Source organism: Cynocephalus volans, chromosome 3 (genome assembly GCF_027409185.1).
Source record: "Cynocephalus volans isolate mCynVol1 chromosome 3, mCynVol1.pri, whole genome shotgun sequence".
Classification (NCBI taxonomy): domain Eukaryota; kingdom Metazoa; phylum Chordata; class Mammalia; order Dermoptera; family Cynocephalidae; genus Cynocephalus; species Cynocephalus volans.
In genome coordinates, this window is record NC_084462.1 from 142,075,266 (window position 1) to 142,101,265 (window position 26,000).

General features: G+C 38.6%; 1 protein-coding gene across 1 annotated transcript in view; it reads right to left on the minus strand.

Moving 5' to 3' along the window:
* Positions 1 to 1,851: 1,851 nt before the first annotated feature.
* The window catches only part of RTN1 (reticulon 1), a 214,036-nt gene continuing 189,887 nt past the window's right edge, over positions 1,852 to 26,000 (minus strand). Inside the window, exons 4-9 of the mRNA XM_063090009.1 lie at positions 13,800 to 14,007; positions 11,061 to 11,199; positions 8,843 to 8,912; positions 8,200 to 8,246; positions 8,056 to 8,114; positions 1,852 to 2,578 (exon numbers count right to left, since the gene is read on the minus strand). Of these exons, the coding sequence (XP_062946079.1) occupies positions 2,536 to 2,578; positions 8,056 to 8,114; positions 8,200 to 8,246; positions 8,843 to 8,912; positions 11,061 to 11,199; positions 13,800 to 14,007 (566 nt within the window). The 3' untranslated portion in view covers positions 1,852 to 2,535. The remainder of the gene's footprint in view (positions 2,579 to 8,055; positions 8,115 to 8,199; positions 8,247 to 8,842; positions 8,913 to 11,060; positions 11,200 to 13,799; positions 14,008 to 26,000) is intronic.

Below are 26,000 nucleotides of genomic sequence, written 5' to 3' on the forward strand. Positions count from 1 at the left end.
TCCACCATTGTCAGTAAATAGAATTCCTAATCAGATCCTCCTAAGGAACAGCTGCTTGTGAAAGGAATTCTGGGCTGAAAGGAGAAAGAAAAATGCTGCCAATGTGGGTATTGACAAGATTAATTCTACACACTAAAGCCATGTAGAAAAACTTGATCTCTAAGGTTGGAGACTGAAAAACATACAGGAAAAAAGAAATCATCTTCTGTATTTAGTAGCCATAAAAAATATCAGGCACCAAACAAAGCTTATTATTTTTCTTCCCTAAACCAGCTTCTGGGTTGTCTTATCCTAGAAAATGGTATTGTGTTCTCCTGATCAGGTAGTCTTAGAAAGTGCTGGAGCTCGGGGGAGGTGGCCCAGGGTACAAGATTTAGGGAAGCACTCACTCACTCAAGGCCAGCTCTGAAAGCCCACTGCTAGTCAATCAGCAACTCCAGTCCAACCTCCCTCCACATCAGACCTTAGCTGTGCCTCTGCCTATGGTGGGGGCTCGTCATGTTGGGCTAATATAGAAGATCAGGGACAGGCAACTATCTCCTTTCTATTCCTCCTGTGGCTGTTCTCGTAGAGACCTAGTCATTTGTCACCTGTTTGCTTTAGAGTTATGTTACAGTTGTCTCCTATATTCTTTTAATCTTCAATATCTTATACCTTCATTGTATTTATGTCTCTCTCTGAGACCTACAGAATAAAGCCCGAAACTCCTTTGCACAGGCGTTCGAGTTTCTTCCCAGTGTAATCTCAACCCACCTTTCCAGCCTGACCTGGCACTACCATTCCTTCCCCAAGCACCTGAACTTATTACTCCTTATTACTCATTCTCTGCACACACCACATACTTTCATGTCTTAGCACCTTAGCTTATGTCCTTTTTCATTCTGGGGTGAACACACTTCATCTGGCAAAAACCAGACCAGGACCCAGCCCCGAAGATCACACCCCCTGCGAATCCTTCTCTGCTGCTTGAGCCTCGTATCCCAGCTCTTACTTGATGCTACCTTTTTCGTAGTTACATTTCCATGTAGCTACTTGCCCTCTCCCCCCAGCACCAGATGGGAGTTTCTTGGCAGTTGGCACAGAGTGGAGTTGCCCTTGTAACCCTCACACCACTTTGTGCAGAAGGATTGCTCCATAAATACTATTGAATCTAAGCACAAAACTGGTCAAAGGCAGCTTTTTATGATGAATTCTTTTTTCTTTCACTACTTTTACTTCTTCCACTGCTACTCCTTTCATTTACTTCTACCTCTTTGTCTTTGACTTACAATTCTAACAATGAAATAAAATATGCAATTGGACTTTTATGAAAAGCAGTGAGCAAATGTTAGAATACTTAGCATGGTCAGGGCAGGAACTGTCATCTCTCTTATTCACAGCCCTATTCTTAGTGCTTGGCACACAGTAGGTGCTCAGTAAACAATTACCTAAAGAGGAAGTTCATAGCAATTACAATTATTTTATGCTGGTGTTGTGTTGCATATTGCTATAAAAAACTTTATGTAAGGCTTTTATATCACTTTCAAGATTTTTAAAAACATTTAAAATATATGCATTGACCCCACAGTGTACAACATGAAGAGTGTTTCCCAGTTTGTTACTCTTCAGTGATTTCTACTGATAACCCAAAGAAGTCATAAACCAGGTTGGGGTTTGACCCTGGATCCTGCAGGAAGGAGTAAGGTGAGCATCTGGTCTCATCCTCCCAGCATGTCATTAAGTGACTTGGTCTCTTAGACCTTTTGTGTTTTCTGGAAAGACTATGAGAACAGAGGGAGAACTTTCTACATTTAGTAACATTTATTTATGCATTCAGTATCAAGTACATAAGTGCAAATATCTAGAGTCCATAATTAAGTCCATGAAGAACTACAGAGAAAGTAATACAAATTGTAATAAAGTTAACATGCTGGTACTTTTTAGTTACCACACATGTAAATCAGCCCATCAATCCCATACAACAAAAGTACCGCGTGTTCATTTGGGGTTTATTCATTTATTTAATTATTTTAAGTTATACAAAACTGATGATCATAAGTACGGTCGGCTGTTTTTATTTTTACGTTGTGTGTGTTGGAAAACTGCTAAAACATCAGTCTACAATTCTATATATTGTTATTAAAGATTAACCCAACCAGCAACCTAAGGACATATAAGCGATTTCCACTATTGTATCCGTGCACTCGGCGGGAAAGGCCCAGCCGCGGGGAATGTCAGAAGCTACAGAAGCGCTGCAGAGAGGAGGAGGAGGATACTGAAGGACAGATAACTGGGGCTCTCACCATCATGCACTTTTTTTAGCAACACGAAATGAAAAACCACATCTAATACACTTTTCTCTATACTTCAGTGCTTGACACAAGTGACTCAAATATCCTATGAATACAGAAACAGCCTGAAAACAGCTGTTTTAAAGTTTGTCTCTAAGATTATGGTACTGGGGGAAAAACAATCAATTTGCAGTAACGAGTAAGAAGAGAGCTGTTACCACTCCAGACATTCCTGTTTGTGTCCAGTCCCCGATGGGAGATCGATCTACTCAGTGTGCCTTTTAGCGCCTGGGATTTTAGCCTGAATCCTAAAAAGACAATATCAAGAGGTAGTAAATCACAGGTGTTATTAATAAAATCATTTAATGTATTCACTATTTGTTGTTGGTTTAATTAGCCAAGTGACCAAATAGCTTAATATTCCAGAAGATAGTACAGTTTTTACATACGTGTGGTTACAAACACTCTTCTGTAAAGCAATAAGAAGGAAGTAAGAATTGAATAAGCAACGACCCAAGAAAGCCACATTCTTTAGATTATAATTTTTTAGGTAGATGAACATGCCGATTTATTTCAGGATTACAGAAACTGTGATATAGTCAGGGTGACCATTTCTCATCCAATTTAGGGACACTTTTGAAAGAGGAAGAGGGTGCTATTACTAACTATGCATAAACAGTGATGGTTCCAGGTAAAAGAACCTCTGTTCATCCTCTGTGTAGTCAAACTACCCAAAATGGGAATTAAGAAACCTAGGTCCTAGTCCCAGCTATGTTATTAATTAGCTGTGTGAGACAGGCCAGCTAATGAGTTGTTTTGTTCCTAAAGACTGATTTTTAAAATGTAGGTATAGATGACACATCTCCAAGGCCCCTAAAATTCTGTGATCTCCACAGTATGGCAGCATGATTTTAGGACAGGTTTACACGGGAAGTGTTTGTTAATTTGAAGCTTTATGAGCTCATCATGCAGATTTTGACTGAGACCTTCCTCTGTGCCAGGCACCCTTCCATTTGATGGAAGAATGTAGCCAAGAAAAGCGAGAAGATGCCTGTTCTCACGGAGTTTTCATTCCTGTAGGGATTGAGGAGACAGAAATAAACAAGTAGATGAGAAGTTTAGATGGTGAAGTTCAGATGGTGATAAATACTACAAAACAAAACAAAACAAGGTAGTATGTATGACAGGAAGTGAGGGAGCATGACAGTAAAGTGAGTAGTGCCTACTTAAAATCCAGTGATCTGAGAAACAGATGCCTGGAGGACAGGAAGGGGCCACGAGGCAAAGATGTGGATGTGAAGTGTTCCAAGCAGTGGAAGTAGCCATGTGCAAAGGCCCTAAGGTGAGGACAAGCTTAGGTGTCAAGGAGAGTAGAGACCAGTGTGCCTGGGGCGTGGAGAGGGGAGGACTGAGAAGCTAGCAGCAACCAGATGGTGCTGGAACTCGTGGGCTGTGGTAAGGAGTTTAGATTCTATTCTGTGGGATGGGAAGCCATTGACACACTTTAGGCAGGGGAGCGATATGATCTGACTCATGTTAGATCTCCAAATATTTGAGGATGGCTATTGTGTTCTTTTAAAGTCATTTATTTTCCAGGGTAATCATCCCCAGAGAAGTTTGGTCCTCACTTCCCATTACTGTCAGATTTCCAATACCTCAATACCCTGGTCATCTTTGTGGCATTACTCCAGTGTATTAATGCATCTCTTAAAATGTCCAACCCTGAAATTAAAGACAGATATGGAATGACCAATACGGAAGATGACTGTGGCCTCTTTTGATTTAGACTTTATGCTCTATTAATGACATCTAAACTTTCACCGATTATTTTAAAGATGCCTCAGCACATCGTTGACTCATATTTGGCTGTAATGAATGTTAAAAACCCAGGTATTTTTTTGCATGTTTTATATAGATAAATGTATATATATAATATATAAATATATAAATACACCCTATTTCATCTAACCCTTCCCATTCTATACTTGTAAAGTTGACTTTTGAAAAACCTAAATATAGGACTTTACTTTCCCTGTTAACTTCATTTTATTGATTTTAATCAGCATTCTAGCTTATTCAAAATTCCTTGATTCATTTTGAATCTTGAGCTTGTCATCTTCTGAATTTGCTTTTGCTCCAAGCCATGTGTCACCTAGAACTTTGACAAGTATATTTGATTTGTTTTCACATAGTCATGAGAAGTAATAGGGTTGAAAGTAATGGGATCAAAGACAAGGTCCTGTGTTACCTTAACACACATTTTGCGCCAGACAGATATTTGATGGATTAACGAACATTAGGGTCTACTATTTCAACCTTCTAAAACTCTACCAACTAACTGTGCTATCATCTGAACTATATATCTCAATTTTTCTTCATAAGGACACCAAGAGCACCTGTTGAGGAACCCACTGAAATCAAAATACTCACTGGCCAGCGCAGTCCCTATGACCCCTCGGTTTAGTGAACATATTACAGTTTGTTCTGAGTATCTACATTTTCACTCATTCATTCTAGAATTTTGCTTGAAATTAGGCATTCAATTCATCAAAAGATAATTTCTAGAATCTATTCTTTCTTCTTATTTGAAATACAGGACAGCTGCTGTCCAATTTTAGTTTTCAAGGACGTCCTTCACTCTCAGATTTCTCTAAGAGATCTTCTAGGTAAAATTTCAAGCTATTTTATCACCTAGAATATAACTTACATGAACATAGGTAGTTGTATTCACTTCAGGGGGGATTTCTTATTATGCTCTCACTTACTTAAAGCTTCAGTCCCCTCTACAATATTTATTTTGTCTTTTCTAATTTGAGGATGTTTTCCCTTATTTTCAAAACTCTAAGAAGTGTTATTAGGTGTTATTACCACCATTTTAGAGCTAGAAAACTGAGAAACAGGGTGATCCATCCCCTCAATAATGAGGCGGAGGTGGCCCTGGGATCTCCTGACCTGTCTGGGACTGTCCTCCACACCCTTCTGAACTGATCTTTAGCAGTAGTAGGACAGTGATGATAACGATGACGATGATATCTAATATTTGTTGAGTGCTTCCTGTGCCTGAGTAAGAATATTTACAAACATAATCTCATTTAATGACCAACAACAACCCTATGAGGTTAAGTATTAATATTCCCAATTTACAGATAAGAATATAGGTTCATAGAGTCAAATAACATTTATGAGGAGCTCATATAGCTAAAAATGCCAGAAGTAGACAAAATGATTCTGTCTGATTTCCGATAATCATGTTCTTAACTCTTCCACTAAAATGAGGTAAGTTCTTTTGCTGGAATTATTCTAACGTGGGATCAGAATTTCAGAGGTCAAAGAGGCCTTTGAGGTAAGATCACATATAGAAATGTCCTTCAAAATTTAGTGCCAGGCAAAATGGGTTCTCTTGAAGAACTGCTGTTTCCTCCTTTCTGATAACAGGGACTATGTACCTTACCCAGTTTCTCCTTTTGTCCTAGCTACCAAGAAGCTCAGTCAACTCTGAATAAAACTCAGTACAGAAACCTATTAGTCCTCACGGTTAACATGTCTCCTTTCTATTTCTTTTCACAACCTTGATTTCTGATTGTGATTTAACAACTGCATTGCATGTGTGTTATATTCTCTGCCGTCCCTCTTTTCCCTCCGTTTTAACCAACATATGCCCTTATCACTTTTGTTTGAATTATGATAGCCTCCTAGCTGACTGCCACATCTCCAGTCTCTCCCCTCTCCAGTGCCTCTCACTAGACTGTCACAGTGATCTTAACAAAGCACAAGAATAATGACATAAATCTCCTGCTTAAAAGCATCAAGGGCTGAACATTTCCTGTTGGGTCAGAGTTGAAACTCTTTAAAGCACTCACCATCTGGCCGCAGTCTCTCTTTCTAAATTCCTTCTTCTAGGTGATCTTTCCACTCACTTAAGCTTTAGTCACACTGGCAGACTCGCTGCTTCCTGAAAATGACCTACACCTTCATGCTTCTCTGACTTTGCTCATATTATTTCTTCTTGTGATGTCTTCCCCTCATCATCCACCTGATGAATAGTTATCTCACCTTCAGGGCCCGGGTCAAATGCACCCTTGTCGTAGTGGCTTTCCATTGTCCTCTCCAGGAAGGAACAATTATTTCCTCATTTCCCTGACTTCAGTATTTTACACAACTCTGCTGTAGTTCTTATATCTGTCTTATAGTTATTTCTTTACAATTTCATCTGCACCAGTTGGCTCTTCTAGGGTTGGAATCCTTTCATTCACTTTATACCCTCTGTGCCTATTACATGAAGTATCCAGAACATAATAAGTATTCCTTTTTTTGGAACCAATCAACCAGTCAGCCAAATAAAAAATGAATAGATGTGATTTGCTCAAGATGCCCAAACTAAGTATTGGAAAACTTAGGTCTAGAACACCTTTCTTGCACTTTCCAAATTCCTATTCTGGTGTTATTTGCTGTAGTTCCTGAACACAGTTCTAGCTGCCAAAAAGTCACTAAAATATAAATTCAAGGTCACCCATCCTAGAAATTTGAATTCTATAGGTCTGTCATGTAGTCTTGAAATTAGTATTTTTAAACAGGTTGCCCAGGTTTGAGTACCACCAAGTTTCAGACTATGCCATGCTGCCGTTTCTTAATACAAAATAACGACTATTTTATCCTTCATTTGTTTATTTTCATTAGGTATTGGTTATACTTGGGTCCAAGCTGATAATTGCAGGCATTTTGAAATGTGTTGTAGAACTGTCATGAATCCAAATTCAGCGTAGAACACCATGAGTTCCTAACAACTCTAAGATGAAGAATGGAAAGTGTACATAGTAAAAAAAAAAATTTATATACTTCAGGAGAGAACTATAGCTGATGACATGTAATTTAATAGCAGAGGAACGTTACGGTGGTTGTCCTTTCCTATTTATTTTATTATACATTTTCAACTGTCTAAAATGCCTCCCTTTAAATACGACCGTCATCTAGGTCCAGCCACATGATTATCAAACTACTAGATGGAATTTATGTTGACAAAGTCTAGTCCATTGGCAACATGTATTTGTAGTTGAGGACTTGGTCAGCATTTGATTAAAACAAAATCTTGAATAATAATGACAACATAAAACCTATCATTTTAGATGACCACCTACATGAAAATACTAATACAAAAATCAGGGAAAACTACTCAGTTTAATGATCATGTTAGCTGTGGATATGTAAAACTGAAATCTTTAATACATAAGGTAGCCCATGAAGTAGACTTAAAAAGCAATGGTGTTAATTAAACAAACACACACACACTCTTGTTAAGATGGTATAATATAAAAGTTAGGTAACAAAAATTTTCACATATTTTAAAGTTATTAAAAAATAATTTAAATTTTTAAACATAATTTCTGTTCATTGCTTAAAAGATTGAAAATGTTTGTTAACTTAATTGTTTTTATTTCAACTAAACTGTTAATTTTAATTTTCTGAATTAGGCTTCATTCTTTCCTTCAAACCATCCTGTTCTTGGACATGGGCCAGTCCTCAGATACAGCTTAATATCATTCATTCATTAAAACTCATTCATTATGATATCTGAAATAAACCACTGAAGATTTTATTTAATTGTTTTACAACTGATACTTATTTTCTGAAATAATATAATAGGGAATGGAATGGAAACATGACTCAAATAAGTGAATAACTATAAGTCAACCTATTATCTTACTATCTTTTTTTGCCCCTACCTAATTCAATCAAATGCCTGCTTAAGAAAGTCTCTGCTTTTTACGAAATGCACTGTATAACTTACTTTGCCACAACAGCATTTATATGAGTCCTCACAAGTCCCAGATATTGGTCAATCTGTGCCTGCAAAGAGAAAGAAATCATGAGCACGTCCAAAGATCATGAGGTCAAAATTTAATGTGAATGTTTGACATCAATTAGAACTTACCTGGTGCTTAACATACACTACAGGTAGAGTAAACATTGAAACCACAGCTGGGATGAAGAAAAAACAGTATTAAAAAATCTGAGAGTTATCAATAAGACTAAGCTTATAGACACATTTATATATAGTTATGTGCTATTACAGCATTTTTTGGAATAATCAATATTCTAGATAAAAGAATCAGTTTACAAGCAAAACAAAAGGATGCTGAGCCCTTACAGATATTATGTTATTATTCCTAGAATGAGGACAGACTGTGCCCTCCCAAGATGAAAACGAATCTCTATCCATAGCTGCCACTGTAAACAGATACCTAAAAGAAGCCAAATAAAACCATTGTGGCTGAAGAAGAAAAACCTTCAGACTTAAAAATTCATTATTAATATATTATATATATTGTATTCTTAACATATATATTATACTTAATATAAGTATATAATATAAATAATATACAGTATGTACTATATACTATTAATATATAATATATAATACTCTTTAACTGGTAAGGGAAATGCTCTGCACTCAGGGATAGCTGACATTCATTCCTAGGAATCTATCAGAACAAGCCAAGAGCTAAGAGCTTTGGAAGCATTGTGTTAACAGTGTGAAGGAGACCCAATACGAGTACACTCTCGTCTGTTCTTACCCATGAGCAGCAGGGTCAGGCCATTGAAGAGAGCTCCAACGTAAGTCAAGAGCCACATCAGGACTGCAAACTGAAGAATGAAAGAATCATCAGAGCTTCTAAAACCCTTCCTGACAGATAAGTCTTTTTTTTTTTTTTTTTTTTTTCCCAATTTCAAGCTTAGTTTCTTAAGCAGTGTATAACAAGCTACAGTTTTTAAAGTTAATTTTGTTGTGGCCATGGAGTTTCATTACACAATATTTCTGTTCACACCCAACCACTGGTAAGTTTGTAGAATATCTCTTCATCTAAACTGTCCTTTTGGGTTTTTTGCATGTGTTGAGAGAAATATGTAGCCACCAATGAATTCATGAACTACTTTGCAATGTACTTCACTACAAATGAAGGATAATCTTACTTCATCTGCAGACTCTACTGTGACCATTCTGGTTTCCCAGTTTACATTCCACTGTTTCATGTTGCTGAAATGCCATCTTTCAATTGCATCTCCTGTACTGGCATCCATCCTAATTAGTCTGTTGTATGCAATTCCAGTAAGTTCTTCTCTTTCGCCCCCATGGGACCTTGCAATGAAGTGTGTAATGCTGAATTTGGGTAGCGACTATGAAGATTGAATAAATCTCATTGTGGCTTTAATTAGACTCATCTGAACTACATTCTGATGCGCCTCCAAGATTCTTGCTGTTATTGAATTTCTTATATAGTTTGGCTGCTTGTTCTTATACTTTTTTAGATAGTGAGGGGACACCAAACATTCCAGATTTATATCACCTGTGATCTCTTCTGGTATAAACTGAGGATCTGGGTTTTTGAGGCAAAATACACCACGATTTCAACAGGAAATGAAAGAGCAATGAGGCATTTAAAGCCCATCACAGAATCACTGAAAGAGCATACAGCCTTTAGGTCTCTGGGAACCCTTTGGGTCACTTTACTATAAGATTTGATGGACTCAATGAAATAATAGTCTAGGCCAGGGATTGGCAAATTGTGGCCCTTGCCCTGTTTTTGTACAGGCCCATGAGTTAAGAATGGTTTTTACATTTTTAAATGGTTAAATAAAATGAAAACAAGAATAATATTCTGGAATATATGAACTGATATTAAATTCAATTTTCAGTGTTCATAAATAAAATCTTACCGGCACGGTCACAGTCCTTTGTGTATTGTCTTTTGCTGCTTCTGTGCTACACTGGCAGAGTTAAGTAGGGGTGACAGATAGTGTGGCCCGCAATGCCTAAATTCTTACTATCTGACCCTTTACAGACAAGGTTAGTGGACCCTTACTCTAGTCCACAATTTTTACATGACAAATTCAAACATTACATTAAAAGCACTAAAGTAATTAAAATCTCCCTGGTATCTCTCTTAGTTATTACGTGGCAAGTCATCATTCCAGTAAAGCTCATTGAGGGTCAAGACCACGTCTCTCGCTTTTCCTTCTGCCCTTCCTCAGTTACCAGGCAGCCCCTGGTAAAAGAACCCTGCTAGGGTGTGTACAAAGTGCTCTGGAAGAACAGAAAATTCACAAGTGCCCCAGCCGGACCTCCCCAAACTCTGCTTATGGCCTTGCTGAATCACAATTAACTAACTTTGATTTTACAAGTAAGTCACAGGGAGGCCAAAGCACCTTGTTCAATGAAACCAGTGAATTCAGCAGGAGCACCAGGAATAAAACCCAGGTGCCCCAGATTCTCACCAAGCGTTGGGCTGGGCATACCACTGCCCTTCAGATGGCTCAGCCTCAGGCCAAAACTGTGTAAGGACACTTGGAGGTCTTACTGTTAGCAGAGTCCAGCGTTTCTTTCAGTGAAAAAGCATGTATATTTTTTACTTTCCCTAAACCAGATCTTTATTTTAAAATTAATTTTAGGAAGTTGGTTGAGGAATTGAAAATTGTTTAAGGAGAAAAAATCTGGTGTGTTGTAAAAAGTACATATATAGGAGCTGTGTGACCTGGGTTTGATCCCAGCTCTGCTAGTGACTCCCTGGGCAACGTTGGACAAGTGTCTTAACCTCTCTGAGCCAGTTTCATAACCTGTAAAATGAAAGAATTAGATTGGATGAGCTCCATGGTACCATCCAAATGGAGGTCTTCTGATATTAGAATATAATTAGTACTTGCTTTTCATTCTGCATGATGTGGTGGTTTATAGTATTACACCTTTACAGAAAACAGAACTCCAGACTGTAAAGTGAATGGCTTAAGCAATCATACTTTTAAGGAATCCACCAGGTCCTGGACGAGGAAGAGCCTCCTCAGTTCCTTAAGAGTGCTGTTCACGTAGAACTGCAGGCAGTCTGTGTACTTCTGGATCTGCTCCTGAGAAAGGGTGATCTCGAGCTCCAGGTAGGCCCTGTCAACAAACCATCCCCATAGAGAATTCCATCAGAGGGAATCACAAGACAGGCCACTGCCCGTGGTCACAGTTAAGTGTTCCTTCCCCCCTCTGAGGACAACAGCCGGGACCTCTTGCGGGGGTTATGCCAGCCAGTGGGCTGCAGGGCACCATACACCCCTGCTTCCAGTGCACTGAAGTACGTAGGAATCATGACTATCAGGGGTGTTGTGACTGTTTCTGTCTACCAAAGACACAGCAGTATAGTGTAAGATGATAATTCAGAGCAGCCAGCTGGGACCAGAGAAAAATCAGTGCAAAATCAGCTCATTTGCTGAATTGTCCATGCATGACTACATGGAGATGAATTGTCTTTTTTAGGTAGTTCAGATATCTGGAAATCCTACCTACTGATCATTGTTCCTTATCAAAACTCTAAGACTTCATGTTTAAATTCTGGGATTTACTTCCAGGTTTATCTAGAGAGCACTGAAAACTCAAGTAACCTCAGACATATTACAACAGTCACTGGTTTTGTTGAGTGATATTGTTAGAAGTGGCATTTATCGTTTGCTCAAAATGGTTAAATTTAACTTCTGGGTGAGTGAAATAATAGAATACAATATGTTTGTATATGAAATACAAATTTATAAAAAACAACGCAGCTTAAGCTTCTTCTTGCTTGGCCTAGGTGCTCTACAGAGGTCCATCCTTCCTCTCTCCTCTCCTGGCTCTCCTGTTTTAAGACAGCACCTATTGTCTACCTAGAGGATACTCGAAGTTCTTGCAGTGCTTACCTAACTGGGAATTTAGATGAGAAGAATAAGGCAGTATTGGCTTGAGTTTTAGGGAGTACAATGGACTGAGTGTTTGTGTCCCCCCAAAATTCATATGTTGGAATCCTAACCCTGAAAGTGATGGTGTTAGAAGGTGGGGCCTTTGGGAGGTGATTAGAACATGAGGGTGGAGCCCTTATAGATGGGATTAGTGTCTTTATGAAAGAGACCCCAGACAGTCTCTCGCCTTCTTCTGCCTTGTGAGGATATGGCTTTCCTCTTTAGGAAAAGTAGAAAAATACTGATTTGTCTAGATTGTGTGTTCTGATTAAAAATGTACTCTGAGTCAGATATATATCCCTTTTACTGATAAAAATAACTCAGCCAAAGGAAAGTTTTACATTTTCAATTTGTCTCCTAAAGGAAGATCACATAGTTGGGCTAATTGTAGTTAGACTCATGGTAGAAACAAGCCTTGCTTGGACGGCTAAGGGCAGAGGCTGGGACAGGAGAACTGTGAAGATGTGGATTCTGGTCACAGGCTGGGGCCACTGAAGCGGGCACTGCATATGGCCTGGTAGAAGTAGAGATGACAGTCCACTTCTCCACTCTTTGCACTTTTGGGAATCGGGAACTTGTGTAGCCAAGTTATAGTCCAGAGGATCCATGAACTCGGCATTAGAGGAGGGACAAACATCCTGATGGCAGAAATGCCCAGGCTGTAACTCTGACACTACTGTCAGGACCAGAGGCTGGGAAGGAAGGTTGAATATGTAGCCTTTTCCTTTCTGTCCACAAAGCCCCATAAACAGCATCTCATTTCCTTTTAAGAGCCTGGTGCCACTGGGCCTTGATTCAGCTCCCAGGTGAGAGCGGGGCAGATGCAGAGGTGTCATTGGTGAATTACTGTGGCAGGGCCCAGAAGTCATTCTGCAGCATCATCTACATGTCATCCAGAACTTGGAACTGTCCCTGGGTTATAGGAGATGAGGACAACTGCTGTGGTGCCTGCACTTTGGGGCCAGACACCAGAGGAGGGAGTGACAGGGACAGTCAGTGCTACAAGTAGCCAGGCCCACAATCTAGAGTTGGAGGCTGAACCGTGGTGGAGGTGGGTGGATGCAGCTGGCAGGGCTAACGCCTCCCTCCGTCAGCTTTCATGTATCCTCTTATTTAGCAGACTGCCCTTTTCTTCTTTTTTTTAAATTTCCTCCTCTTCAATGTTCATCCTCATCAGACTTCCCCAGTATAAAAACACAGAAGAGGGCACATAATAAGACTGTTCGTGAAACTTGCACCCCTCAGAAGGTTGGCCCTTTGGTGTTAAACTTCCAGATAGAGCCTGGAAATAAAAATCCAAACACCCTAGTCTTGGCTCTGTGCTATGCACTGGCCACATGGCCCTGGGCATGTCAATTTACTTCCAAGAACCTCAGTTTTTCCACCTGTAAATAGGGATTATAATGGCTGTCTTGCCTTCCTCATAGAGATAGGAGGCTTAAGTAATTGTTGAGACACTTAAAATTATAAAACACTGTATACGTATAATGGATTATGATTACCATTAGTAGTAATTAAACTATAAAAACCCAATAAAGCAATACATGATAGAATAAGGATAATGATTACTACGAGGAGTAATTAAACTATAAAAATTCAATAAAGCAATAAGTGTTAGAACATGGATAATAAATTTGTTTCAGAAATTCACCAGAAATGTTAGATATTAACAGACAGGGTGGTAGGGAGACCCCGAGAGGTCCCTCAGGTCTCAGAGAAACATGGCCGATTGCATCTGTGAGCCGAAACGGAGGCGAGGGCTCGTCAGGCTGGGGCACTCACTTGAAAGGGTGGCCCTCGTCGGTTTTCTGCACAGCTTGTAAGACAGACTTGTAGATGCGGAAGCTGATGGTGGCCGAGAGTGCAGCAAGGGCCAGGTAGGCCACGACGCTCACCACGCTGAACTGGGTCAGGGAGAAGAGCAGCAGCAGGAAACTCCCGAACACTATGCCCGTCTGCTTGATGTCCCGCCAGTACAGCAGGTCAATAGCTGTGGGGAGGACACAGAGCACACACACCATTGAACTCTGCAGTGCCACGACGTGAGCAGCTGTGGCTCAATTGCAAAGCTGCGGCTGCTGCGGGTACTCCCCTGGCACTTGGATTCCTAAACAAGAGCCAGTAGACATATGGCTATGCCAAGGGCACTTTCCACTCTGGTTTGGAAGAGTCTTTTCCATCCTTGAGGATAGTTCACAAATTCGCAGATAAGAAAAGATTGCTGAATCTCCAGTGAACATATACTTCTATGGGTGTATCTCTGTGGGTCATGCTATCTCTACAGTGGCCTGAATTAGGTGGCTTTGAAACCAACTTGAAAATACAGAGGACTCTGAGAAGAACCTGCTCTCCTCTTTTGGACGGCATTGATTATGTGGGCATCTTGAAGCCCTGCCGATAATTTTATGTTTCAGTGGTAGCCTGTAGATGTGGACATTAGTCATACAAATGCCCCTGCTGTTGAGAAGAGGCAGTGACAATGAAAATAGAGGTTTTGGAGAAGTGGTGCCTTGGGAAGCATGGAGGAAGGTCTGGGAGAATACCACGTGCATCTGGACAAAGATATGGCCTGCCTCCAAAACAAGACCAAAACTGAGGGGCTAGCCGCTGTGTCAATAAACCCTGGAGCTGATATTTGGATAAAGCCATGTTGTACATGATTTATTGGCTTACACTCTGTGATTTAAAAATCTGGAATGTTAGCTTTCATATCCACATCACATTTATCATTCGGTTATCACCCTCTTTCAACTTAGAAACAGAAAATTAGGTTCAAAAGAAAAAAGCCATGGTGCTTCAAATGTGACACAAAATGGAAATATTCTGAATATTCTGGTCATCAGCATATGAAAAAAGCATAGAAGCTTTGCTGAAGAATCTATGCAAATTCATTCTCAAATTAGGCAAGTAACAAATGGTTTTTATAGAATGATGTTCCATCAATTTTCAAGAAGAGAAAATAAGATGCAAAATTCCCATCTTACAACCAAATGTAAGTGGCAGTGGCTTATATATACTGCCAGCTTCTTGTGCAGTGTACCCGGAGACACTTAGCTCACAGAATTAGATTTCAGTCATCTGCTCAAAGGAAAATGGAGGTGACCAGGTTAAAGAGAGCAGGGAGCTGCTCCTATCATTCTTGGGTGTGTAATTAGCTGAAAAAGTCACATACCCTAGCAATAACCAAAGGCTCTGCAGGTGACACAGGTAATGCCATGGATCAAAGTGCTAACCTCTTCCTTGGCAACAGACTTACCTCAGGCTGGCTGGAGAGTAAATCAGGGCTTTAAGATGAAGAGGCTCTTTTATAGCAGGCTGAGGATACCCCAGCAATCTGAAGCTGGGAGAATTTCCTCCCCTCCTACTCCCCACCACCTGGTCCACCAATGACGTTAACTCAGAAAAGGTTCCAGTAGGCAGGCATTTTGTTGGGCAAAAATTTGCTCCCTTTCCTCTATAACACTTCTGTAATGTAGAAAGTAGAGGAGAGGCTCACAATCATGTTTTGGGGTGAGTCAAAGATTTTTTTTTTCTCTCTTTTGAGAAGGGCTGGCTCTACAAGTAGGTTTCCAGGGGCAAAGGAGAAGCACTGCTGATCTAAAGCCTCTCTCTTCTCCCTGCTCCAATCTCTAGTCACACTGACTGACCATTAGAAATTCATTCCTTTGGATGAGCCCTTTTCTATCCTCAGAGTAGGTGTTATCATTATCATCATCATCATCTTTTTTTTTTTTAATGCAAAGATGCCAGAATAGGATAATGCATCAAAGATTTGCATGTACTTAAAAAAATTCGAAAGATTTCACCAAATAATTTTCTTTTTAGGAGAGTTTGTTGGGAACAAAGCACCAAAATAATAATCCCTTTCAGGTGGAGAAGAGGGGTCTTTTGGAAGACATGACCTGCAGTAAACCACTGGGACCCTGAGAGTAGATGACAGAGGTGGGAGAAGAAAGGATCTCCACAGAAGCCTGGCTTCTCCAGAGGTTCACTGGATCTGGAGACAACAGATCGACAGAAGCCTAGGACTAGGTCTACGCCAGATGGGCTAAAGGTATTTGGGGGTCTGCAGCCTGTAGTCTTTACTGTTTCGTGCAGGGGTAGTAAAGGGGAATACAAAAGAGACTAAAACATCACCATTGTCTGAAGCATTACCTCTTCCACATTCATTCAGTTATTCAGTATTCATTGAGCAAGAACTAAGTGCCAGACTTTGTTGGAGGTGGCAGGAATATAAAAATAAAAGAATTGTAAAAAAAACAAACACACATACAAATAAATATGAAATAAATAATAATCTGTTTTATGATGCTCACAGACTCACATAGCAGACAGATTTGGAAATAAATACATCATGAGACAGGGTGATTTGTACTAAAGGGGGGTGTCCTCCTTAGTGCTAAGGAAAGTGGCTTACCCACCTGTGAGGTGTGCAGGGACACAGGAGAACCTGCAAATAGTTTTCAAAGAGGACATAGAATTTGCTATTTTCAAGTGAATCCCCATGGAATGAATTGTTTTACATCTGTTAAAAATGGTATGCTTTCTAGAAAAGCTTTCTAAATCTCCAGCCACCCATTCAAAAAGCCTGAGAATGGCAGGCACCAAATCCAGGCTCTCCTTGAAGAAATTGTAGGCAGAATGTTAACTAATGTTTGTTTGGTGTAAAGCCATCTCCCAGAAGATCTTCCAATCAACTTGCTAAGATCGCCTGAGGTTTCTACTTAGGAGGTCAATAAAAAAAAAAAGAATTATCTTAAAAGAATAAGCTGTTGATTCTGGACACTTTGTGGCAAGATTATCTATTACATAGATTCTGAAATGTTCAAAGCATTTTCATATATTACCTAATTTAAACCTCACAATTACTTCCATTAGATAGGTACATAACAGGCAAGGAAGCTAAGAGTTAAGGAACTTGTATCTTGACTAGCTAACAGGAAAAACAAGGATCAAATCGTAAATGTGATGCTTTTTCCAAAATAAAGTTGTCATCTCTCTCACATCATACGTTAAATGTCTCCCAAAGTTATGTAATTAACTAGGGACAACCTGATTATATTTAAAACTGCTTTTCAGATACTTAAGAGAAATTTTGTCTTTGAATGAAAACAAGTACTATCAATACTAAATGGTTATTGATCTATTATCTAGTAAGCACAGAGATGAAGAAATCATAAAATTTTGTTCCTGCTTTTAAGGAACTTAAGGTCTAGCTGGGAAGAATAGGCATTCACTTAAGCAAATACTGAACCAATGCCAACATATTTTGTATTGTGGGAGGTTGCAAAAGTTGAGTTTGAGGAAGGGATAGGACGGGAATTGAGAAAGAGAACGTGGGATGTTATGTGAATGGTGCAAACAATTTGTTAAGGAGATGGGGTGGATAAAAGGAAATACTATGAAGGATTAGTTGGCAAGAACAGTGACTAATGAGCTGTGGGAGAAAGGAGGAAGATATAATTAAGGATGAAAACAACATTTCAAAGCTGGGTGACTGAGTGATTAGTGCCACTGACAAAAATAGGAAATCTCAGGGTGAACTGGCTTGGGGAAAACTGATACTTGTTTTTAAACCTCTAGATTTTGACACTCGAGGGTACTCCTTTAATTCTATTTTTCCACTAACTTTTTGAAGTACCCTCATAATGACCTCATAGCAGGGCAGTAGGACACAGCCTGGGGCAGAGATGGGGTAGGGATCACAGATGAGGTGAGGTTGACAATTACACACAATACTTACGAATTTTTTAGAAGTTTGGAAGTGAAATGACATTTTCTTAGGCTTTGTTACAGTAGCCCTGAGTTAAAATGGTCCTTAATATCATATATCCAATGATATTCAGAGGACTATGTACAGGAGGCAAATGAAAATGCAGGACTGAAATTTAGTACAGAGGGTGGAATATTTACATTTGGGTGTATTCTGAGTGGAAATGAGGATTGAAGCTGTGACAGTGGAGGAAATCTCCAAGGGAGGGGAGGCTAAGGTTTAAGATGAAGCCATAATTTGAGACTGAAAAGAAAAAGTGGAGCTGTAAAAAACAGTCCTGAGTGTGAGGTAGGGCGCTACAATAGTGTAGGTTAAGGCAGTCAAGGAGAAGGAAACTTCCAAGAAGAAAGGAATAAGCTATAGTCTGGAATGTTATGGACACAGCAAAAGAAATGAGAGCTGAGAAAGGACCACTGGATTTGGAGACTGGAAGGTTATTGATAACTTAGGAGACAGCAGTGTTGGCAGTAGTGGGGATGCAAGCCCTATTGGAAGGGGCTGGGTAGGTGGTGGGAAGTTCAAAGTAATACAGAAGACGGTACTTTGGGAAACAGCAGTAACCAGTAAACCTTTAGGTTGAGCAAAACCTGGGAATGTTAGTGGAAAGTGAGCGGTGAAGATTCTCGAAAGAGGAGATATTTGATTAAGCAAAGTCTCAGCCAAGGCAGGAAAGAATGGGACTGGCCATAGCGTTCTCTTTTGAAAGAAGGGAGAAAAAAGAATGGATAAAGTTGGACAGACATTTTGGGAAGGTATGGGTGCAGCCACAGATATGTGTTGAGGTAGAAAAGAACTAACATAAAGTGGCATGAAGTAAATTAACTTGAATTTTCCCTGGAAAATAAATCATGAGGTCTTCCTGAAACTGAGGCCGTTAGGTAGGGTTTGAAGAGAGTAGGAAAAGTCAAGGCCTGTGTTGTCCAATACAGTAGTGACAAATCACATATGGCTGCTGAGCACCTGGAATGTGGTTAGTCCCAAATGAGAGGTCCTGTAAGTGTAAACTACATACTGGATTTCAGACTCGGTACAAAAAAGGATGTAAAATATCTCAATGCTTTTTATGTTGATTATATGTTGAAAGGCCAATACTTTTGGTTATATTTGATTAAATAAAATTGACTTTTTTAATGTGGCTACTAGAGCATTTAAAGTTATATATGTGGCTCACATTATAATCTATTGGACAGTGCTGATCTAGAAAAATAAGGTAAGGATTCAAAAAGGAATAAATAAAAGGATTGCCCAAAAGTAAAGAAGGTTTGGTTAAAGTCCAGGATTTCTAGTGGATCCAGTCAGCAGGGTTAGATACTGGGCGTTCTGATGAATAAAAGGTGGGGCTGACCCAGGACTGTGAATTGTCACAAGGAGCATGGTCAGAGCACTGTAAGACCCAAGAGGACAGAGTTGAAATGAACAACACTAGAGCTCAGGCTGGCAGTGACAGACAGTCGAGACAGCTGGGGACTGACGGGCTGGGAGAATGGCGGTGGCTATGTGTGGTCAGAGTGCCAGCAAATGGCCCAAAGCTCTGATGATTCAGTGGGAAGGGTAGGAGGTGACAAAGTTGTGAACAGAGAAGAGAATTTCTGTGTTCCAAATCTGCTGTGTAAATGCTGATTTTTCACATTTTAATTTCGCTTAATGTAAACTTATGTAGGAAGCTTTATAGTACCCGATCCAGAAAAGTGGGTAGTATTTGAATAAAGTTTCCTTAGAACCCAAGTAAGAAAGATATAAATAACTCTGTAACTGCAACAGATTACTCCAAATGATCTTAGGGTACAACAAAGTATAGATAGCTTTCTTTTTTAATATCATCATAATGCAGAAACACCAGATGAGAGTTTAAGCATCTGAGCACACATTCATGAAGCATACTCACTAAGACAGGTATATCACTGTATTGCTTTGCCTGTTATAAAAATTAAAGCTACTTTGCAAAAAAAACAAAGAGTAACACATTGGCTTTGAAATGAGAGATCAATGCTTCCTATCGATTTGGTAAGTGGACTGGGCTTGGTGATCTCACCTTAGTTACAAAACCATAGGCATAAGCACATACTACAGCCTGCTGGGGACTGTTTTAGAACTAATTCAGTCAAGGGTAAACTGGCACATTTGAAGAATCCTAATATCAAATGCTGAAACCAGTGCTCCTTCATTTCCAGAATCCAATCAATAACAGAAAAGAAAAATAAGAGAAGTGATCCAAGGTTTGAATTAATAGCTAAGTGGAAATTAAATCCTATGAGTAATTTCTAGAAAAAAAGCTCTTTGCTGCAGTCCTAATTTACTGGTTTGGGAAACTATTATAAATGCTTCAGTGATATGACCCAATAGTAGCTGAAGTATTCAGAAAGTTTATTAAACATGTATGAACTGAAAAGACACTGGTACAGATACTCATATTTTATTTATAAGGTTGAATGTGGTATAAGTGGATAATATAAAATGGCAATAAATTGTGTACAATTACCTGCATTATTGCATCATATTCTTAAATGTATATTTATATTTCATTGTGGCCCAAAAAAGACTTCATTTCAGGCAGCATTGCACCATTTGCTGTATGACAACTTAATGCTACTTTTTAAAAGGTCAAGTGAGAAAATGTAAGAAATTCCTGCTCATAAAAATATCAGCGTTTCAGCAAAAGAATTGGTGAAAGATGACATGCTGTTGACTTTTATTTACTTTTTGGCAAGCTTCCAATGATTTGACTAAAATAGTTGACTACTTTGTGAACAGGATTAGAAAGCTAGACAGACCTCAGTTCTTTTTAATCCAGTGTCCAAAACAGTGATAGAAAGCCATGTTCTCTGACATTTTTGTGAGGCAAACAAAATATCACCACACAATGTTAACAAGAAGAAACGGAAGTAACTCCTTACTTTAATTTTCCCTCATTTTACATTAAACTGGAGAAACATAACGGAAGTAGATGCAGTAAAATACTTTAAACATTCACAGAGACCTTCAACAATGACCTCTTCTGGTCAACGAATCCATGGGTTTCATTTACTAAGAGTTTCCCACGTAGGTACAAAGTTGAAATGGCAATCCAGAAGCCCTGAGCCCAGAGGGGAAACTGCTAGGAGGACTTTGCCCATAAGACACCCACAGTGATTCCACTTTGCAGGCCCTCTCCTCACACCTCCTAAATACAACCAATATGACTGTCAAGAGAAAAAATGCCAACACTATTTCTAGATATTTAAATAATTCCGTGGATGTTCTCAAAGGGAAGACACGTTAAGCCCGGTGCTTCCTATGGATAGTAAAAGAGCACAGCATTCAATCCACTACTCTCTAATTGAGCTTTGGTGGAACAAAGAAAAATGAAGAATTTGATTGTCAAAGTGACAGGAGACATTAAGTCTGGAACTCGTCTTCCATGAGAGACACAGCAAACACACTATTCCCTAGCAGCGACTCCTCAGGTCGGAACGAAGTCAAAACCTGCGTTATGCTTATGAAGGGCTCCCCTTTTTCCTGAGTTTGAAGTGAATGTGATTCCTGTCTGCTGGTTCTAACCACTAGGACTAACATATCCCCATTCCCTCCCTGCTGTAAGTTAACACGGTGACGCCTAGGCCCTTTGTCTCTATGATGGGTGGGCCTGTCCAGGAAGTTTAACAGCAAGGTCCATGTAATTAAGACAGGATGGTCAGCTTTTTCTTTTTCTAAACCTGTAGCAAAGCCAGGGGGCTCATTTGGAGGGGTTTTCACCAGGCAAACTGGGATTCAAGGAAGAGGTGGTCACATGGAAGGAGAGACAGGCTTTGGGACCATGTTAGTTACAGCACGAAGAAAAATTTTTGAGGCACTGAATCAGGAGTGCCTTCATGCACTTTTTCTTTCTTTAAGCTTTTTGACCAGATCAAAATACACACTGTTCATTCAGTCTGTTGGTCATCAATCATAACCAGCTACAAAACTCAAGTCTGTGACACACCTTAAAATCCATCACTGTATTGGAATAGAAAAGAACCACGGAGGTAGACGGCTGTTGGTTCTTTTTTAAAAATTTTGACCAAGACCATAATGGCAAAAATATTTATTGAACTAAAAAGATATAAGAAAAGGAATGATATCTCTTGGTACCTTTGTTCCATTAAATAAGATAAGTCCTTCATGATGCCAATTACCCCTGGATTTGAGGCTAGCCAGTCTGCAGTTTGGTGAACTGTTTATAAAGGAAGGAGATAAAATATGGCCATATTTGATACATACTCATGGGTAAAATGGATGGAACTGCAATAAATTCTAAAAAGTAAAACCCGTTACATTTCTACTTTTCATTTGTTCAGAATTAACACCAATTTTGGCAAACAACTTGTAAGTAATGTTGGAATTGTTTTGTCCCCCTTTACCAATACAGGAAATAAGGGAGAATTTAAGAATTTTATTTTGTGAAACAACAAGGCAACTTTGCTTGGATTTAACTTAAAGATATAGCTCAAACATATTTTGGGGAAAGAGAACTCTACTTCTAAGTTCAAAACTCCTAACAATTTTCTTATCTTCTTTGCAACATATGTTATAAGTTTAGAATACAGTGATAATTACTAGGGTTTTAAAGCAGTTATTATTATTGTCATCTAAGCAGAAGATGGCTTTTAAAGAATGACTAATGTCAAATTCTTAGCTTTCAAATTCTCCAGTTAATTATAAGGCAGCCATGTTTCTTTGGATGGCTGCGTGTACTTTCATTAGAACTGGAAAGGTGACCATATATAAATAATACATGGGCCAAATATGCACACAATTTAGGAGATCAAGTTGAAAAGAATGGAAAATTTGGTTTTGACATTCATTTAATTATTTTCAAAGAGAAAGGCAATAATCTGAAAGCTGTCCACTCAAGGTCTAACTAATATTCGATTTTGTTTTGTTGGAGTCAATGGCTTTTAGAATTTAATTCTATTATAAGGTAATTTAAAATTTATCAATTACTTCACAGATTCTGTTACAGAATGTATAAAGCACTCTAAACATGAAACTGAGTACAGAATATCATTTCAAATATAAGGAGAGGGAGGGAGAAAGTGGGGAGAAGAAGAGAAACTTTTTTAAAATGATGAAGGAAGGGCCTGTTGACTATGCTGGGAGATTCCATCCACAATCCCTGTTGATATATAGTAATCACAATGCTTTAGTCATAGAATATCAGGATTATTATTATTTTTAATAAAATAAGTATTAATTCATGGATATCTGAGAAAAATCAGAAATTTGAATATGTGAATTTAGATCAGTATTTTGTCAACCTTTTTTACTCACGGTGGATCTTCTTTTTTTAAAAAAGACTGCAGATTGCCCATCTGTACAGTTTAAAACTGAAACATGTAATTAAAAAATGATTGTAAGCTATTGATGATTATCATAGTCTTTTTCTTAATTTTAAGAAGAAATTGCTCATATAGTAAAGAAACATACCTGAAGTTCCACATTTCTTTCAGTTTCATGTCATCTCTTTCCATTAAATTAAATTAAATGCTTTTTTATATGTATAAATCTTATTTTATAAAAACTGTTTTTGTTGCCTAACTAGCCCTTCACGTACATCTTTATGGTATATATAGATATATTAGACCATATTCAGCAAATACTAACATTGATTAGCTCTGGGCAGGAGGATTTGGGATGATTTGTGGCTTTCATTTGAACTTCTCTTTGTACAAATGAAAATTATCATAATGTACATGTATCATTTTTAGAAAAATGATACAGCCATTATTCTCTCCCAAAATTTTGAAATACTGTCTTATAAAGATTCTCTTGAAAATGATAAGACATCGTGAAAAAGAAGACCTTTCTTTTTCTTTATTATTATTTCTAATTGACACACAATAATTGCACATATTTATGAGAGACCGTCCTCTTTTTCTTTTCTTGACATTTATCTTTTTTCTTTATTATTATTTTAACTGACACATAATAAGACATATTATGTACATATTTATGGGGCAGAGACCTTTATTTTTCAATGGAGTAACTGACTACCTACATTTGGTATATTATGCACATGATGAGAGTTTTCTTTCACTAATAAAAAAAATCCCTAGCTCTCCAGCTAAGCCCATTGAATCTCATTAGAATCCACCCAGTGGGAGTTGCCACATGTAATGTTTATGTTGTAATATTTGTACAATATTCTAATAATAATAAATCTAAATAAAATGCTGATTTTGATAAAAGGTCTGCCTTTATGTATATGGTAAAATTGTCTTTATCAAATGCCATTTTCAAAAGACAAGCATTTGTTCCAATTACCGTGGCTAAAACATATTTCCTCTGTGGGTTCTGGGATGCTTGGCTCTTTAATACATGTTTTGAACTAGCACCTTTCATAACAGACTACCTCGAAGTATTTCCACAGAGTGCTGTAGGTCAGCATAGAATTTTCAAAATATTTCATTTCATAAAAAAACAAATGCCTTTAGGTTATGCTGTCTGGAAAGTGATTAGTCCTCCATCAACAACTTACATACTGAGAAAGCTGTAACTACAGAATGCTGCCACACAGAGTAAAGAGGGAGCTGACCATTATCCCCAAGCACACGACATGAATCAATCCAACGTATTACCAAGCGTCCTGCCAGGTGAATTTGTTGAGTACAGTAAAACCTGGAAAAAAATGATCTACAGACAGATTCATGTAGATGGATGGCTCTGATCACATTTTGTTACCCTGGCACAATACCATCTGGATTTGGGTTGTACGATAGAATAGTTAAAAGTATAGGCTTCATGATCAAAACACCCTGAGGTCAGGACCCAGTTATGCCCTAGGGCAAATTACTGACAATTATTTAAAACCCTCAGTTTCCTCCTCTATAAACTGAGAGTAACACAATAATCTCATGGAGACTTAATTAAGACAAGGTATGTAACAAGAGCTTAAGGCAGCAACTGGCACAGAGCTGATATTTACGGAGAATTTAGGATGACGAATTGATGATGATGGTGTTGATGACAGCAATGGCATAAACTGGGCAAGATCACTGCCTTGCTGTTAAATTTTGCTTTGTCTGTAAAGAGAGGAGCTATGTGAAAATATCTCAGAAGAGGTAAGTGAGCTCACCTTGTATAACTTAGCATTGGTAAGAGAGGCAGTGAACACTGAGCTGGGAAGAGTCCTGGATGTGAAGCCAGGAGAGTCATTTCTACTACCCAGTTCACCACTTACCACAAGACCATGGGCATGCCACTTAACTTCAAGGCTCATTATTTACTCTTAAGAGTAAATTGAAAAGCTCAAATGAGAAGACGTTTTGCAAAATGAAAAGTTGCAAATGTGGGAGGTTATCAATCCCATACAATTACCATTATATATAGATAGTTCATATCTTTAGAAAAGTCATTGAGGAAAAAGACATCACTCTGAGGCAGATAGTGAGGTGGTAAGAAGTGAGGGCCTCTGGAGTCAGCCCAGGCTACATCCAGCCTCTGGTATGACTAGCTGTGTGCCCTGACAGAAGCTTCAGTTTATCACCTGCGAAACAGGGATAGTAATAAAACTTACTTGCACAGGATCTGTGAGGGTGAAATGTAGTAATGCAAGTGAAGTGCTCAGTGAAAGTGCCCCATAAACAGCAGTATTGCACTGACCTGTAAGATTATCATCTATATAGGTGTTTTACTAGGTAGTAACCTGTAACCTGTCTCATTCTCATTTCATTTTCACTGAGTAAAATGTCCTTTGGTTCACGTAATTTTTTTTAACTGGAAGCAGAATTTGTGTAATATAGTGTAATGTGGACCTTAGCCTCTTTTTCTTTAAACGTTCTTGTCTATTGCCAAAATCATATATGGTAATAAGATACATGTAAGTTTCCTTTTGCATGTGCACTACAGTTTTAATTAATTTCAGTGGAGTCTTCACAAAATAGTCAATCTGCTGCAATTTCTCCATGGAATATTTATTAACATGGAGGAAACTTGAAACACATTATCTATTTCCTTTCTAAGTAAAACTTTCACCTCTTAATACCTCCAGAGGACATTATCAACAATGTTCTTTCCAACTGCATTCACAGCTGCTCCTCAGTCACACCCATTTCATCATTTGTACACTGGACCTCTGCTGTCCTATGGATTGGGCTTACTAACAATTACTCCACAGCAGTGGTTTCAACCCGACTTACATATTAAACTCACCTAAGGAGAATTTTTAAACTACTAATGCTTGGCTTAATTCAATC